Source organism: Psittacula echo, assembly GCF_963264785.1.
Source record: "Psittacula echo genome assembly, chromosome: 7".
Lineage (NCBI taxonomy): Eukaryota > Metazoa > Chordata > Aves > Psittaciformes > Psittacidae > Psittacula > Psittacula echo.
In genome coordinates this window covers 56,485,025-56,504,188 of record NC_137740.1, presented here as the reverse complement: position 1 = coordinate 56,504,188, position 19,164 = coordinate 56,485,025, and the positions used below count along the sequence as shown (strand labels likewise).

The 19,164-nt window shown below is 38.6% G+C and overlaps 1 protein-coding gene across 1 annotated transcript in view; it reads right to left on the bottom strand.

The window, feature by feature from the left end:
• Nucleotides 1-18,744, bottom strand: part of BTBD8 (BTB domain containing 8) — a gene marked incomplete at both ends in the record, with an annotated part of 33,235 nt that extends 14,491 nt beyond the window's left edge. The window contains 9 exons of the mRNA XM_080623718.1: nt 1,917-2,019; nt 2,238-2,326; nt 2,959-3,055; nt 4,028-4,108; nt 6,258-6,347; nt 9,565-9,682; nt 10,580-10,848; nt 18,371-18,556; nt 18,635-18,744. Of these exons, the coding sequence (XP_080479844.1) occupies nt 1,917-2,019; nt 2,238-2,326; nt 2,959-3,055; nt 4,028-4,108; nt 6,258-6,347; nt 9,565-9,682; nt 10,580-10,848; nt 18,371-18,556; nt 18,635-18,744 (1,143 nt within the window). The remainder of the gene's footprint in view (nt 1-1,916; nt 2,020-2,237; nt 2,327-2,958; nt 3,056-4,027; nt 4,109-6,257; nt 6,348-9,564; nt 9,683-10,579; nt 10,849-18,370; nt 18,557-18,634) is intronic.
• Between the last annotated feature and the right edge of the window lie 420 nt (nt 18,745-19,164).

Below are 19,164 nucleotides of genomic sequence, written 5' to 3'. Positions count from 1 at the left end.
TCACTCCCCAGAACTGTTCTGTAGGCAGAAGAGGCTTATGCTTTATTTCTTAATTTTGCAATTCTAAAGGCTTTCTAGGCTTCAGTCCATAAAATACCAGTGAATCTTCCAAAAACACACCAACACAGATTTTTAAATAACTAAACTAGGAACCAAAACACACTTGAGTCCAGACTGCAGAAATCTTCCAGAGAAGCTGAGCAGCACTAAGTACCACGACAGTTCTGCAAATACTGGTAGCTTTAAGATAGCTCATATATTTTCACACAAACTAAAACCACAGCATCTTCATATATTATAATAGGCACAGAGGGGAAGGAAGGCCTGATGTGACTTAGGTTTACCTTTAAGCTGTCCTGATAATGTTGCACAAGGGTGCCTGGGGAGGAGCTTAGAACTGTGTCTACATATACTCTTGGCTACAGTACACACTTGAGCTAGTTTGGAGGTGGATATTGGTGTAACTATGTATAGCTGGAGATTAGAATGAATTGATCTATAATCCTGAAAACATTACTTTAAACTTCTTAAGCATTTATACAACATACGACATACAAGGCTATGTATGTATTCTAGGAATAACCATGTACACTGATCTAATGTAATGGCAGAACACCTCATCTTAAAAGCTATAGCTACTATTTTTATTCTCACTCTGAGAAATTACTCACTTTGGCAGAAGGACTGTTTGGTTTTTCTAACTGGATACTCTCAAACTTCTCTTGGTACAGCCACTTAGCTTTGTAATCTCTTGTTTTTCAGGCTTTCACCTGAATATGCAGTAGCAGCCACTACTCACAGCTGACCTGCAGGCCTCAGCACGTGATGGGGTAAGTACTCCATCAACATAAAAACTCAGGGGCTGAGAAACACCTACCACAAGAAGGCTTCACAGCCCTCTCAGTGAGGGGTGCTTCTTGGCCAGACCCATTTAAGAGCACATCTGGTGAAGCTGGGGTATGTTTGGCAGTGTGGGTAGCCATACCTGAGCTATTAACTTGGATAACGAGACTTGGGGACAAGGATTTTGGCATGAAATGAGGCATCACATACTTAGATGGCTGGTGGGTGCTAGAACCAGAATCATCCTATGAATGTTGCCTGAGTTAAACTTTGTGTACACCAGTCCACGTTACAGCCACATACACAGTCATGCTTGGCAGCAGCTGTACAGATTTACCTTTAGCTGTACATATTCTTCATATCTCTGTTCCAGTTCAATGCATTTACAGGCTAATTACTGAACCAAATTCCTGTTATGTAGTCTAGATTAAATCAGTTACTTTTAAATCAGCTCTGAGCATTGTTTTATACAAAAACACAATTGGAAAGTACTTTGGTTAGATCTAAATTGGAACAATGTAAGTATATGCCACAAAAATTGAATGCTGAGCTTTGAGGGGACCGGTTCTATACTGTTATCAGAGAAGCAGGAGTTATGTATGCCATATGCTATACTGTTACTTTATTTTTGAAGCCAGCTTCCCTGTAAAGAAATGGTTTGTGATCACTGATAGCCAGTGATCACCTGAAGTCTGGGAAAAAACCCCAATTTGCACAATATAGGCAAACAGGGAAAGACTCTCACAAATGATGTATGCCACCACCTAACATTGACAGAGCAATTTCCTGTTCCTTGCTATCTGAACGTGTAATGCTGTGCTATGATGTCACAGCTGTGTTTCATAAACTTGTCTTGTATTATTATGCTGGACTTGGATGCTTGGATGTGATTATTGTTAGACTCTGTGCCATAAAGCATAACAATGACACCTGCACATCAAAATCTGGTTTTAAATTGTTATTTTAATGGGAAATTTACATAGCATAAGTGTACTACAGAATCTAACTTCTATATTTCTTATCTTTAATAAATCACATTGCTGTATTTTTATACAAAGCACACTACTACTTACCAAAGAGTCAATCAACATAACAAGGCAGTTGTTCTGAAGTTCAGTAGGTAAGCTGGCAAAGCTTCTCTCTGACAAACATTTTGCAAAATGTTTTCCTACCCATCTGTTGAAAAAAGAGCTTTTCTTAGTTAAGGGAGAGGAAAAATGTTCTGTCTTCATTTGGTAGCATAAGTGATACGTCTAAAGTATTGTGAGGAAAAAGATGTTTAAAATGTGAACATTTTATATGCCAAAATAAACCCAGTCTCACAAAATAAAATACTTTGAACAGAAAGCAGGTAAATGAAAAACATAAACTGTAATTTATTGTATTTTACTTACTTCATGCAAGCAGCATATAGGTTTTCCACTCCCAGTGAGTGAGCAATAGCCATACATTCTAGTACAGGTTGGTGTTTTCCAGGAACAGGCTAGAGTTGTTAGCAAATTATCATTATTGTACATTCTGACTTACACTAACTGTACAGAAGCACAAAATCTTCAGTTCAAACGGAAGTACTGTTAGCTACCATGGTATTTAAGTTTTTTTGCCTTTATGCAGAACAGGGAATTCATCTGTTTTCACATGTCAATAAAGTAGCATGCAACCTAGTGAGCCCAATGCATGAAAATGATCAAATCTAAGCAGTTGTTTGTTTTTAACTAGTTTTAATTGAACACAAATATTTTCTAAATATATGAAATCTGACTTGCAAGTACACAGTATTTCCAAATAACTATTAAGAACAATTGCATATATAATGGAATGTATTAAATGATACTCCATGTAACTTAGTATATTGAATTAATCATGTGGAATACTGCTTTTCATTACTTGTGGTTTTAAAGTTTCTATAAATAGGTGGATGATACCACAGGCCTTACTCTCATCATCAATCCCAGTGAGTTTAGCAGATTTACACACAAGAATAGGGCCTGTTGACTTGAGCTAACACCTTGGCCACAAGTTTGATAAGTATTTTGTCAATATGATGTGTAACTAATAGAATAAAAATCCTTCCTAGGCTTTACTGTTCACAAGATAGCATGAGAACTGACATACCTTTTGGAAGAAATTGCAGTAATCTCGTTTCAAAATGTAGATGGCTACTTCTTTCAGCCCATCGAGGCCATACATATCTGCAATGCTCAGCATGCGACTAAAGAGGAAGCAGTAGCAAGAGGAATCAAAACTCAATTTCACATAGGCATTTCGCTTGCAAGACAGTTTACATGCTAATTTCACCTCCTTGTTCAGTCAGGATTTACAGCAGAAACAGACTGATGACCAAGTGTGAAACTTGTCAAAGGATAGTCTTTGAACAGAAACAGGCATCGACCTAATCATAATCTCTCAACCACCGGCTTCGGTGTACATAAAAGTAAGCCTCAGCCACTGGCTGAGAAACTGCTTCTCAGGTTCTCTATTTTATGGTAGCAAGTGAAAAGGGTATTTGTGCCAGCAGAGTATTGGCATTTTGTAGGCTTTTTCCGAAGATTACATAAAATGTTATTGACTGCATCATACCTGAGAATTATGTCCCTTCCAAATACTAAAAAGCAGTGAGCAAAATATTATTGGATATAATAATACCATAATTTACTTTCTATAGTAACTCATTACCTAAACATTGACATTTGGGCATATTATAAACAATTTCATATTTTTATTTTAGGTAGATATACCAACATTTACCTTGGTTGCTATATATAATCTTTGATGAATCTAAGACTACTTAGCCTATGCATCAGTTCAAATGATTATTTAAAAACAAATTCCAAATATTAACTCCTAAATATTATGACACATAGTATATATTATTCTGGAAGCTAAAAAGAAGGTACATGCAAATTGGGAACTATTTTGGTATAAAACACTCTCCTGTTTTTCACTGTCCTCATGTAACATTCCAAAAATGGCTGGCACACCTTTTCCAGTAGCTGACAAATAAGCAAGGTTCCTTCAGCAGCTTTATTTTTGGAATTTCCTCAAGTGTCTTTAAGTGTAATGATCATATCTGACATCTTTGTCTTAACACTACATGAAGAATTTTCCTTTTGACTTTGAACTGAGAAAATACAGAGCAAGCAAAAACTGCAATTAAAAAAAGAGAATAAAAGTTGACATATACCCAACATCAACTTTGTCTGGGAAGTCCAAAATACCTCCATATATAAAATGCAAGATGACACTCATTTCTACATGGCTTATGCTGGAAAAGAGAGAAAAAAGGCAAATAAAGACATAAAGTCCAGAATAAAACACACCACATTTCTTAGCCAAAAGCGGTTGGTAAGAATGTTGGTACATCATCCAGCCGTTCTGTGAATGGAAGTTTAAGGATCTGATAAAATCAAACGTATTTTCAACTTCACTGCAATGTAAAAGGATCTAAATGGACTATATTTGGGGTGAATTTTGCTACTCAGTAGTCTTGCTGAAACTCTAATACTTTGAAAACAAGTATTTTTGTTTTATATATAGCATATAAAAGCAGACTAATGCTAGTATCTAGAGTATTTACACTGATAGTATGAAGAAAATGTTTTTTTTCATCATCTCCAACTTCTTTACCTGTAATATCAATTACTAAGCAACTCTTTATTTAAAAATCAGCTTATAAACATTAATTCTTGATTTTATGATATATTTAAGCTTTCTCTACAGTTAAAATACATCTAATACTTTTATTACCGTGCTAAGTAGCAATGTCGCGTCTCAGAATGTTTAGAAAAAGTCTGTATGCCTAGATTCAGATTAAGAAATACGGAATTCCTACACAGAGCACTGTTTTCATCCTTCCATCAGGCACAGAATGTCTATTTAAGTGCTGGACACAACCTCCTGAACAATATTACTAATGTATGTACATCTTGATATGCAATCTTCAGAACCCCAAGTTCTGTATACATTAGTATAAATTGAATATAGTCATGCAGGTTGAGCTAAGACCCTTTAAAACATTAAGACGCATTTAAGCAACAGACACTAATGACTAAAAACAAACAGAACAAACAAAAACCCCTCCCTTCAACATGCTAAGAAGCAAAATCAGAGCACAGTTGTGTCTATATTAGTACACAATAGCTGTAAAATCAGCAAGAAGGAGTTTCCCCACAGTCTTGGCAGCTGTTATATTATGCAGAATTGTCATTATTTTGGAGGAAGCCATATGTACCTTATTGATGAGTGTTTAAACAGACAGCATGGGAATCTGTACCAAACAGAAAACTGAACTAGAAAAAGTAAAATTATGAATATGATTCTTAGTAACAAATTACGAGACACTGGCATGGGAATATACTTGTATAAAGAGTAATTCTCCTCAGGAGAAAGCGTCTACTGAAAGATAAGGATGAAATTTTCTTAGCCATGAAGAAACCAATTGGAAGGACAGAAGTGTAAAAATCAGTAATTGTTGACTATTGGCCTCTCAACCATACTACGTATAGCATGAAAGCTAAGGAATCAATTAAAAGTGTATTGTTTTATGAGGATTGGGAAGTTATAACCAAATGAACAGATAATTTCCTGAGTTTGCAGCAATATTACTACACTGACAGAAAACTAAATTGATGATAACACAAGAAAGTATCACTTGGCCAAGCAATTTTGTATTAGTACTGAGCAGTTCTGTCTTGCACCACTGTAAGGTACACAGTTCTTCCTGGAGAAAGCCGAGTCAGCCAAAATCCTGTCTGAACAAAAAAGCTAACATGTACAAGTATCAGTATTAGTTTGGTTTTAAGGAAAATTTAATCTATTTAAATTGATTTTTCTGATGCTGAAAAGAACCTGGCAGTCTCCACTTTATCTCTGAAGTTTTAAGTATTCTTCCTACACTCACAGCTCCATTTTCAGCTCTCGCACAGAAAGCCATTGTGAAAAAGGATACTAGTCAAAATTGGTTTAGTGCATGATGCTGAAATTCCACTATTAAGCACTACTTAAGAAATTTAATTGCTTATTTGTCTTCACATTTAAAATACACTCTTATTGTACAAACAGGTATGAAAAATTACACTGTTGAGACATTCACAATACTTTTCATGAAACGTACAATGTGAAGTGAAAGAGGAAAATTATAAAATAGACTGTGAATATAAAACAAAGGATTATTAGTTCCCTTCTGCTGATGAAAAAAAGACTTCTTCCCTGCACCACCTGACAGCATAAACAAATATTACATATGCTGTTTCATACTGAAGTCAAAACAGTACTTGGGAAATGTATCAGGTTGAAGAAAAGCATCAAGGCAGATTTATCTTCAGAGCTCTATACACAGCACAGTTGTTACATATTTGCAGTGATCTTAAATTGCCTACCTTTGCTCCCACACGACTTGCAAAGAAAACACTTACCCTTGAAGAGTGATGCGCTCTTGGGAGCTTTCAGCCCAACTTCCACTCAGCATAGCAGCGAAGTAACTAGATCTGGCACATAAAATGGCCCTGAGAGAGGAAAAGTAAACATTATTCCACTAGATAACAAATATCCATTATGAGACTCTTTGATAACATTGACTTTAATCTTTGCCCTTTATGCATTAAGGTGTCATCTGTATACTGCATGCCTTTTCTTCAGTATGTTTGGAATTCAAAATATGCTAGAGGAAAACACAAACAGTACTCTAAATTTCTCAGTTAAAGCTTGTTTCTAGTATGACTTTGACATTCACACAGGGGAAATCTATCATCACAAGCATTTTCCTTTAATATGATATAAAATTCCAAATTTATTTACTTTGGTTTATTTACTGAATAACAGTAAATAACCTTGTTTACGTACCCCCACTTTAGCCAAATGATTATATCCTGAATCTCTTAAAATTCTTTTTATACTACAAAATGTGTATTATTTTAAAATGAAGAGAGAAGCATAGAGATTCTCCTACTCAAAATTGGCTGGCCAGCACATCCCTGAAATCTAACAGACTTGATCCTAACATATGATACAACAATATGACCTGTATTTCCAGAACTGTTTAAGAAAAGCTATCCATTACTTCTGTTTAGACTTACTACACTTACAAAAGGCATAACTGGTCATAAACGGGCTAATTCAATTTACTTCTGCTTCCATCAAGGACAATAAAGAAACCTCAGATAGGTAGCCTGTCGAGCTCAGTATCTGCACCCGTATCACAGTCTTCACAAAACCATATGGGAAAATCTTTGTAACAGGAGCTTCTTAAGGTGGAAGTGGAAAGGGAGAAAGAAAGAGAAGATAGTGGATGAAAACTGCTTTATGATTTCAGCCTTCCAGATTTACAGCAGTTGCAGTGTGAACCTTTGTATATTTTATCTGGGCAATTGCAGCCGTAGATAATATTCTCTTATATGTGATTTTTTTTCCCTGACACTTACTAAGCTTCCTGTTATTTATAAAATTAGGTCATGCATCTCCTTTGGCAGAAAAAGCAAAAGTATTACAGTAGGCTTGAGAATCCTTTCTTCTACATGTATTTGTTGGCTCTTAAAAATGTTGCAGAGCACTCTCATTTTGTGTAGGAAGAAGCAAGAAGAATGCTATTTATGGTCTCTTTTCTAGTCATTATATATTCTGGAATCTCTCATTTCTCCTCCCTCCTTCTGCTTCAGAAGTCTCAATACTTTAAATTAGGAACTTCTCACGCATTCCTCTTGTGATTCATCCAGCAATAACAATAATAATGATTTTTTTACAGACTGTTTTATATCTATGTGTAGTATGTCCACATGTAAACAGGTATTACATCACAGCTTTGTAACATTCTGAAATCAAACACAATCTTGTTTTTGTAAGATACAATAATACAACATCATGGAGATGATACAAAATACATTACCTCCAATTCTGTCATCCCTTTGCAAATAAATTTTAGCAGTGATCAGGGCCAGATCAACTTCAAGGGCATAGCTGAAGTGAGTATTTCAGAGACTCATTTTAAGTCAGACAGCTACTTAGTAGAATATGTGCAAGTATGTATTACCTACATACACACTGATAACATTTTAACAAAATAATGGAGGCACTATATGAACTGGAAGTTCATTTCTCCCTGCTTTCCTGGTGTTGTGGTTTGTGCCACAAGTTTATTACTGAACAAACCTGACTTGCTCCCCTCAGAGCTCTAAGAATACAACACAGCACCACAGAGCCATAACTTGGCAAATAGCAGAGCAGTGCTGCTGACACTGTACAGTCTATTGGAAGTTCACAGGACTTCATGAGAAAGTAAGGAATACTGAGACAAGCGGGTGGGAGGGAGTGGGCCTTAAACTGTCTCGTGTTTAAGAACTTCAAAAAAACCTTAAAATAAGCAAATCATACTGGTGCTTTCACCACAACGATACCCAAAGTTAGATGGCCCTTATTAACTCCTACCGTTCACATGATGCAGTACTAACACAAGCAAGTTTTGTGCTCATTCCAAAGCATCCTTGTTTTCTCTGACGTACTGCCATATTTTTTGATGCTAGTTAGACTAGATACATTGCTCCAGGCACTAAGTGGCCTAAATTAAAGAAGCTCTGCTGATGGAATCTGTTTGTTGACTTCCTTTTTGCATTAAAGTATTTGTTTCTCTAAGTTATGAGCCTGAGAACATGTCTTATAATAGCGTAGACTGGAAGAAACAAACATGCCTGACTACACTACATTCTAGAGATTTAGTACATAATCCTGATTCTATTACTTAAGAGTTAAACCACCACACACACACTATTATGACTTATCTTCTATAAAGGTATTTTTCATGTCAGTAATAACCCCCCCATTGGTTTGTGTTCAGAAAATACTAAAAGTAGGGAATTTTTTTACAGTCTCTCCCAGTTATTTATATTCTCAAAGGGAACAAAATACAGGCTGTCTAGTTTGCTATCTCAAATGCAAACACTCATATCAAAGGTACAAGGAATAGTACTGACACTTTAATTTGGTTTCTTAAGATAGGGAAGTCCAGTAAGCCAAAGTTCTTAATTGGTCTTGGACTTTAGATCTTACAGGGACTGCTAACAATCTTTACACCCACATAACTGAAATAATGGAAATAAAAATCAGATACTGTATGCACAGATTCTCTGGAACAGAAAAAAATACAGTTACTACCTGAGAACCTTTCTACCTGCATGGTAATTTATTCATTATTTATAGTTGAATATTCAGCATTAAAAGCTGATTTTTCATTCTCTTCAGAGAGCATGGATTATTTAAGAAAAGGTTAGCCAAAAAAACCTACCCAGTATTTATACATAAGTATATAGAATGGTTTGGTTTGGAAAGGACCTTCCAGTTCCAGCCCCCTGCCATGGGCAGGGACACCTTCCACTACACCAGGTTGGTTGCTCCAAGCCCTATCCAGCCTGGCCTTGAACACTGCCAGGGATGGGGCATTTACGACATCCTTGGGCAGCCTATTTCAGTGCCTCACTATTCATTATATGACCTTACAATGGCAATCTTACAAGTCCTAAAAGCACAGTTGTTTTCACAATAGTTGCAGTTAATGAGATAAATAATTTTCATTAGTATCAAACTATGGCCACTTCTCACATGAGACCTAAATCCTGTAACAGTTCACAGCTAGATAACAGCACCAGCAATAACTTTCTATAGATACACAGTACCAGCAGCATTTGATACTAGAAGGATTTTGCTTGAAAAACTTTACTGTCAATACTTATGTACCTGTGAGCTTGAAACTCTTTGCCTTCTACGCAAATATTAGTATCTGGGCAACAGCACTTCTTGTAGAGCATCATTAAGTCTTCGCCTAACACGGATGCAGTTTCTAGTTTGGAATTACCTGCAGATGGAGAGAAATAGCTTTTTTCACTTTGTCTGGAGCAGACTATTGGCAGTACATAGACAAAGTGCTGGAAAAGAAGAATCTGACAATTATTTTTTTTTTTCCAATATTGCATATTCAAGCTAGAACTTTGCTTGAAAGGTTTTCCAGACAGTGCATTTTACTTCTGAGTTTGACTTGAACTATCAGCAACTTGTCCAGTGCTTCATACTTGATTTCTATAGAAGTGCTGTTGTTACTCTTTCATAAGATTATGTAGCCAGCTTTCTTCTAAAGATCTGTTACCTCTCATTAAAGAAAAGTAGACTCTGAAGAAGTTCAGAGTCATGTAGTGCTACAAACTTCTGCTTGAACAGAATTGTTGCTTGATCCTGTCTTACTGACACAGCTGTGGCATCAAACACCTCTGGTATAGATGCAGTTACACGTTTCCTTGGGTTACTTTTTTCATTCAGTCATAGTGGGAAAGATTCTGAAAGCTTCCAAAATCCTCATAAAACAACAGTGGAACTAGTGTAATTTGCTAGAAAAGGAAAAGAATGGAGAGATTCTGCTCTGTGGATGTCCCACATGGTGAGGACTCAAGTTTGCTGTATTACAGAGAAAAAGAAAGGGGACAAATGCCAATAAACATGGACAATGCCTGGCAAGTCCTTTCAGATTTGTTATGCCACACATTGGCTGGGAATTGCTCTTGCCAAACCTCTGCAGCAATGCATCTCTTTAAAGTGCGAGACAATGAAGTAGACCATCGCAAAGAATATCCATGTCAGCTTCAATTTTTGCCTGCATTTTTACATCTATGTAAGTTTTTGAATTATTATTTGAAAGAAAAAAAAAACCCAACCCAACAAAACCCAAAATAAACAAACAAAAGCATAACTCCAAACCTACCTACAGTGGCTTCGTTGCTTTCTGCATCACTGACTACTTCTGGAAGTTCCTCTTCAATACAAGGTGAAGAAGCAACTTTCTGCCCAGCTCCAGTTGGAGCATCCTGATCAACAGGTGGGTTTATGCTGTCTCCAAGACAATTTACATTTGTTTGAGTGTTCTGAAGAGTAGCAGTGTTGTCTTCCTGTCCTAATTTGGGTTCCAGTACTTTTTTAATCATAGCTGGCTCCTCAGATTCTTTGAGATTGTTATCAGATGAATATACAAGCCTAGAAGATGACATCAAGTTTACTCCTGTAATTTTTAATAGAGCAAAATAAAGATAACTTTTTTGTCACTAATGAAGACAAAAAGCACGAACAAGTACTGCAAATAGAATGTAGAATCAGGTTAAAAGGAACACAGGTTTCTGTCCCTCACTTTGCTTTTATTAATTAAAACCCCCTTTTGTCTGCTCTTTATAGCTCAACTATTATAATCATCTGCTGGCAAAAGCAGAAGCAAGCAGTTTCATTATGACAGATGACAGATTTATAAATCTTAGTATGATCAAGAACAGGCATTTGATTGTCCTTTAATATCATCAAATCTACAAACTCCAAAACATAAAAACCTTCCAACATCAAGGTTGCAAGTACAAAACCATAAGAATAGTCTAGATATAAATGAATGGTAAATTTCATTTTCAAAAGAAGAACTTGAAAGCATGAAAATCTGCAGTTAAGATTACCCAAGAGCTTTCACTTTGCCCATATAGTAATTCCAGCTTCCCACTTTCCCATCTGTTTCCCCAGCTTATTTTTGGCTTGAGATCTGGGAAGGCTAACAAAGCCTGCAGTCTGTGACTGCAAAGATGTCGTATTTATAGAAAGATTGCACTCCAGTAACTTAATGGAGCCTGAAAAAGTCAATGTGAACAGATAATACGCTTTATCAGTGGTTTCATACCATATAGATGAAGTTAGCAAAGTTGAACAGAAGAGCTACAGTTACTTTGGATTTAGCAGATGTACTTATACATGCATTTAGTCACTCATTCCTTGGCAAAGAGGCTTTATTGTTAATACTGGGAACATAGTAACTTTGAGTGTGATATTTGCACACTGTCCTCTAGAAGGGCAGAGAAGACATACAAAGAAATAGTCTTCCTTCTTGATTCCTGTATTTAAAAGATTGAGTAATGTAGACTTTTTTCATCTGTGTGATACAGGTTCTCACTAAGAAAGAATGATGAGAAGCAAGAGTGTAGGCAATGGGAATTTTAATATTTTATTGGATTTTGAAAATGTGTGACAAGAGTAATACTGTTTCACATTGAAAGTAAAAGATCAGTGGACCCTTTTTAGATGGGTTTTTAAGGTGGTTGTACCCAAATGTGCTTTCAGACCTCCTAATCTGTGAACCTGGCCTGACCATCTATTGCTTTTCATATTTACAGTGCTTTCCAACCCAGCATAACAATAGGATGAGGGAAAGACTAGTAAGACATGCCATATTACCAAGAACAGGACAACAGGTTGCTTGCTTGAGCAAGTAGACTTTGCAATCCTTTAGAAAAATCCAAGACCATGTCTGCCACACATTTTCCCCACTCACTGTGCTGCTTAGTACTTAACATCTGTGTTTTACAGCTTTGTGGCAGTAGAGCTCAAGAACAGATATTCAGAGTAGAAACCAAAATAACCTACAGATTTCAAAACTCCATAGAAGTATTCTGGTGTTCTGAAGTGTTGTCTTCAAGTTGTTTCTCCACATTAGATCTTCCAAGAAACGTCACTAAAGTCACACAGACTGCATCTACTAGAAAAAAATCCAGTAATTCGAACTTTATCCCTACATCTTCACCGGGTGTAAGCAAATACACAGTCACAAAGTAAACTGGTAACACGTACTGAATGTGAAAAAGTGCAGGAAGCTCTCCAGTAAGGGTTTGTTGAAAGAAAACTGCCATTCATAACGTGTCAGGTTAAATTTGCACTGGAACTTAACTTACCTTTCTGTTGCCACAGAGCTATTAACTCTATTTGAAATCAGATTTTTTTTCCTGTAAAGTCAAGGAAGCTTGATTATTTCAGCTAATGTTTAAAATTCAGTCACAGCCCTGGATTCACTACTCCCAGAAACTCAGCAGAATACCTGTATATTAAGAGTCCTGCTTAACACAGAATGTAATTTTACTACTTTTAAAGATTCATGGGGGGCATCTATTTTATGGTTCTCAGAAAACAGTAATGATTTTGGCACATCTTTAAAGTTTAGAAATTTTCCTTTATCTCAGTTAAATCCCATGAGATGTTCTTTCCAGAATGGAATATACTGCAGTTTTCTAAAACCTGTTACAGAAAAAACTTTGCTTGGCAATATCCTTTGTCTTATAGGCTTATTTCTAAAGGCAGAATGAAGTTTTCTAGCATGTCTTCTACAGAGTATCAAATGGCATCTTCCTGTATAAATAAAAGCTAGGGAAATGTTTCATCCACAGCAAAACACATGGCTTGGACCTTGGAGTTCACATGTTCTAGTGATAATGTTAAACCATCTCCTTTAAAACACAGTTGCTGTAAGAAACCAGTACCCTTACTGCGGAATTATGATCTGAATAGTTCTTCTTCCAAACATCTTGATGTGACACCTTAGTTTAGTAAGCTAAAGTGCAGAAAATTACTATTCTATAAAGTTAAAAATTTCTTCTTTAAATCACACAGAGGTTATCATCAGGAGGTCTTAGAGCTTGACCAGTTTTTAACTGAGTCAAGCATTTACAAGAAGCAGTTTTCATAGTCATTTGAACAATCTAAGAAGGCATAAAAACATTCCAGTTCTTCCAACATATCCCTAATGATGATTGGAAAGTACTAGATTGTACTTACTGTTATCAAAGAGCTTCCCAGAACATACAAGCAGTATGGGACTATTTTGATAGCATATGTAAGCATCTCAAAATGCACTTTGAAGAAAAGCATGTAGTTAGTGGGTAGCTTGCAAACAGGTAAGAAAACACTAAGCGGCCTAACCAGACTTACTTTTGTGCATCTAAAGATTTCATTCAGTTTGTTTTCTCAAAGGTGTCCTGAAGGTGAATCTTCTCTCATTCCCAGTCTCTTAGACTAAATTTCTTTGGGAAGTTTCCCAGCCTTAGAACTCTCCTCAAGGCCCACCTGCTTCTGTCAATTGTAGATGCATGACTCCACACAGTCTTGAAAATGATAGTCTCAGTATAAGAACAACCAAGCAGTTCTGTTCTCAGAACAGCCACAAAGCCATACAAACTAGAATCAGTAACAAATCTATATGCTCACTAAAAATACAAAAAACACAATCACAAAGAAACCCCATGTTAATAGTTGGGTTGAAAAAGAATTTGGAGTTATGATCCACTTCTTTAGTCCTTCCAATGAAGAGGTACATTTCTTTACTATGGGCCATACCCACTGTCTGCAGGAATGTAAAAATCCCAAGCAGGTATGTTGTATGCCACTAGCAAACATGGAGACAACACAAATAAAAGGGAAGAAAGGGCAGGGTTTATTTTCATGAAATACCATCGTTAAAAGCGCAAGGAACCCATTTTTGTTATTTGCACCATCATCACTAACCTTTACTGAAAGCTGTTAGGACAGCCTCTCCTGTTATTCCAAAGTACTTGTTAACCAAATAAATTATTAACTAAATAATAATAATAATATCAACTAATTAAGCACCCCACCTTTGAAATGCTTCCTACAGAAGCTTCCACTTGCTCTATGTGGGAGTTCTTCACTGAGAGCCCATCTGGAGAAGACGTTTACCTTCTCCCTTCTTATCCACATTCTCCTTCAAGTTATACATGCACACACATCATTGATGCCACTCGAGAAGTGCTTTTGAGTTCTTAGACATTAGCTGTTTAAACAGGCTTTTATATGTTGTTATGGATTTGTTCCATATATGCCCAGATTCATAGGGTGTTAGTAAAGAGATTACAAAGCAGGCTTGAACAAAAGCCATTAATGCCATTTTTTCTATTGATTTGGTTTTTTCCCTATCAGCTAGCAACACAGACTGTTCATGCTTAAGTCTATCAGAAAATCAGAAACTTTTTCCTTCATAAATACTATGGATGGTAAGAAACTGCCAGCACAAGAGTCAGACACATGAAAAGGGGAAATTCTGCTATTTGATAGTGCATCAGTTTAATTGCCCTGAAAAAAAGATACTATGGTAACTTTAGAATAGAGGGACAAGTACAGGTGTCCCAAATGGGATACTTCCTTGGCAGTGTAGGTGTAATACAATTAATGAAAAGAGACAAAACAAATCATGTTTTCCTTTTATTTACAAGTTGTACAGATGTCGTGTTGTTTGCAGTAGGAACTTGGCATAGCACATACCAGAATGTCACAAAATCACAGAACGATTTGGTTTGGAAGGGACCTTAAAGATTATGTAGTTCCTGATGTTAATGCAAGTTAGGCATGTCATATGCACAACTTCAAGCTACCTTAATCACTTAAGACTCTTCTATTTCCTTTTAGATTTGCTAAAAGAACCATCTGCTTGATTTTTGCAGCTAAGACAGTTATTTTAACTTAATTGATTTCTTGAGACAAGTATTCCAGTAAATTTCTTCTCATGAGATGCAACATCAACTGCTTCTCTGCCTCACACAGGTGCTGTTTAAATTTTCAGCTTCCTTGTGAAAGCCAAGCATCTCAGAAGAAGAATTTACCTCTTAAGCAGCCATGGTCCCAGGGAAAGGTGTCTGCCATTTCTCACATTGGGCATAAATCCATGGCATTGAGATACTATGCTGTCCAAAGCAAGATGTTAACATCACACACTTACCAAATATACTGTGACTTCACAGTTCAACTTCTCAACTTCCTCTGAGAAATTGAGGTTGGATATAAACATGTAGCAAAGAAAAAAAAATGCAGTAAGAAAAAACGGGAAACTCATTCCAATGTAAATGGAAAGGAGATAAGGCTGCCATCACTTAGCATGTATTTAAAGCCTGTTTTTGTCAAGCGAAGCAAGTCATCACGGTGAAGGCTTTCTTTCCCCAACATAAAATCTAAGCTACAAGCTTCATGTAGCATCTTCTTTCGCTGCCCTCTTCCTTGGTTATTGAAGTCTAATTATTCTCAATGACTAGTTTAGTTCATACTTACAACCACAACAAACAACTTGGTGCTGTAGTAACAAACTCAGACAAGAGAATATGGTTGTATGAATTAAAGCCATTAAGTTAGAACAGCTCAGCTAGTCAGAGGAGTAAATTCCTTAATTCCCTAACATGGGAAATAAAGGTTCTGGTTCACAATTTGGTCTCAACTTTCTCAGCTTTCACTGTTCACTGGAGATAGGCCTTTATAGAGCATTTTAACTTCCACAATTTAGGATTTATCATTTCCAAAGTCTAAGTCAGTACCATCAAATTCCCCACGTTGCACAGCCTTCAGCACACAAGTGACACGTAGCCCACATCTCTCGTGATGAAGAGAGACAGAGGTCCAAAGGAAGTACATCTCACTGAGATGCGTGGCAGATACAGCTTGTGAGAAAATCAAATCCCCAAATCCCCAAAGAGAGATATTTTTTACTAGGGAAGATAAAAGCTAAATACAAACGGGAAAAAGGAATGAGATTTTGTTACAGTTTTGATGAACTCTTCAATACTGTACTAATATTCCACTTCTGCAGGGAAACAGTATTTATAACCAGAAAACAGATGTTTTGTAGAAGACTACAACTTTCTCTCAGGAGTTCAGCTGCAGCTACAGGTCTTCGTTACAACTCATGGTGGCAATTCACATGCTCCAAGAACCAGGCTAGTTTCCAGTAAACCTCAAGCAGTAATGTAAGGCATTGGTTTGAATTTATGAAGATCTAATTAATTTGCATCTTAATTATAAGAAATCACTGAGATTCAGCAGCCACTGATACTAGCAGAAATCATCTGAACAATGAAATCAAGCTCTTTTCAGCCAAAGCTGCTTCCTTTCCTTGGTCCAAAGTGGTTCACTGTGGTCAAACTCCAGTGCATTCTGAGACACAAACTCACAGATTGCACTACATTAGAGGATTCAAAAAGTGGAGTATCAGACAGTACTGAAACCCAAGTGAAGAAAAACCAACCATTGTGCAAAATGCATTTCATACATAGCTTAGAATATATGTGGAAGTTCATTTTCACAGTGAAAAGATAAAAGGTTTATAATTGGATGAGCTGGTTTGGGTTTAAAGGTGCTTTTCAATAGTGTGCTTTTTGGAGAACATGCGGGACTCCAGAGATAAGTATAGCAAACACAGACAGAAGTGGAATCAAGTATCAGTGAACTGTAGACATAGTTAAAATGCTCTATAAACTGTAGACATAGTAAGTGCTTACCATTAGGAAAGCAAATGAGTGGTATAACAGTATATAAATAATTAATTATTCAAAATAATAATTTTCCAAATTAAAATAATTTGGATTTTTTTAAATTTACATGCTGCTTCTGCATGAAACCTTCTGTATCACCTCTCACATGAATGTGAAGAAAATGAATGAAATGGAAGGAATAATGGAGTTCAGAAAAATGGGAGACAAATGCCACGTTGTTTTGTTTCTTAACTGCTTGTTCTGCTAATGCTCCTGCCAGACTTTGACAGTAAGCTGACAAATGCCAGTTTATCGGCCTGTTCCATCATGATGATTCTGTGTTTTACGTATTATTCTCAGGTCAAAAGGTTTTCTTTCATACTTATTATAATTTTAGTCCCCTGAATACATCTTTTTAGCCATCTGCTGCCTTATTCACAGATCTAAGGAGAGAATGAGCAAAACCAATAGGGAGAGGTCAGCCTCAGTTTTATTTTAAGCACTAAACTACAATGCATTCCCCTTCTTTCGGTGAACAATCTCAAGAGCCTGTAGTGCATACATCCTGAATTCACCTGTAGTCCCAGAGTGCCTACTGCTTTGCTCCCATGCATGCTCCAAAGTGCCGACTGGCTCCAGCATCAACGCTGTTTTATAGGAGGAAGGTGGCACCACCACAGCTTTGTTCCAGAAGAGCCAACGCTGCTCAGTTCTTTGAAAGAAGGATTAGAAGCACTTACAGGCAAGGATGATTGCAAGGTCTGGTGGCGGCACCAGCCAACACCCCTCATGTAGTCACCTAAGCATGAGCAAGACGAGTGAGATGCCAGACATGTGCCAATAGCTGGCAATGAGAGAACACGTGGGCCCTTGCACCAGTAAGTCCCTGGGGAGCAGCTGACCCACATGCTGCACCATGCCACATGCCAGGATCCCACCTTGCTGGGAAAGCTGGGCTATGCTCAGCCTAGCCCATGGATCACTAGGGCTGAAGTACTGACCACACAGTTTCTAACTTGACGCATCTCTTGATGCATCTTCATCTAACATGATGAAGCCCTCCTAGATTTCCAAATCCGTAACTTGATTTTTTTTCTTTTTAACCTTACACTGGAGTGGTTTTGCTTTGTTGTTTTTGCTAGGTAATCTTGCTAACAAGGGTATTAGTAAACACAGCTAATTTAAAAGGATACATTCGGGATTTTTGCTGCTTTTTCTCTTGTTCTATTATAAAGCCTTTACATACGGAGAGTATATCCACGTGCTGTCAGCAGAGGGACCAAGGCAAAGAAAGAAGTTACAGGAAAGTACAGACACTGCAGGAAGGCTGTGAGGATACTGGGAAAGCTGTAGAACAGGTGTTAATACTGGAAAAAAGAGGAGGAACGACAGAGGAGAGGTAGCGCCGAGGAGCGAGGCTGGTGCCCGCAGCGCGGCCGCGCACTCACCGCAGGAAGCGCCGGCACTCCGCGGGCTCTACGCTGTCCATGCGCAGCACCTCTCGGGGCGGCCGCCCGCCGTCCAGTGCGGCGAACAGCCGCGGAGCCCGCGCCAGCAGCACGGCCCGGTGCGCCCGCAGTGTAGCGGGGCCGGCACAGATGGTCACGTCGGAGCACACCCCCTCCGCCAGCAGCCTGCAGAAGCGCACCGTTACCACCGGCCAGGCCCGCCACACCGTATCCCACCACCCCGCGCCGCCGCCCCGCGCCTACCTGCCGAGGTCGTGCCGGAGCTGCTCGGCCACCGCCTCCTTCAGCCGCTGCCTCTCCACCGCCGCCGGACCGGGGCCCTTCGGCGCAGCGCCGCCACCGCAGCGCGCCATGTACCCGCAACCGCTCCGCGCCCGGTGCGATGGCCGGAACAGGGGATCGACAGACGAGGCCACAGGTTCGTCACGTGATACTCAAGAGGCCAACCGGTACTGTTCTTGACACCGAGAGCCACGAGACCTCCTCGCAGCAAAGCACGGGAGTGCCCTGCTGTGGTGCATTCCCCGCTCCCGCTGGGGGGGCGGGGCCAGCACCGGCCTCCGCCAATGAGGGTCAGCGGCGTTCCGCCTGGCCACGCCCCCCTCCCAGGGCCGGCAGGTCCTCCACGCTCCCTCCTCTGCGGCCCTGTGCGGGGCGGAGCCGGCAGGGGGCGCCTTCCAATGCCGCGCTGAGGGAGCCCTCTGCAGGCCTCGGTGGCTAGCAGCAGCGGCAGCAGCAGCAGCCGCCGCCGGTTGGTGGTTTTGGACCTAAGC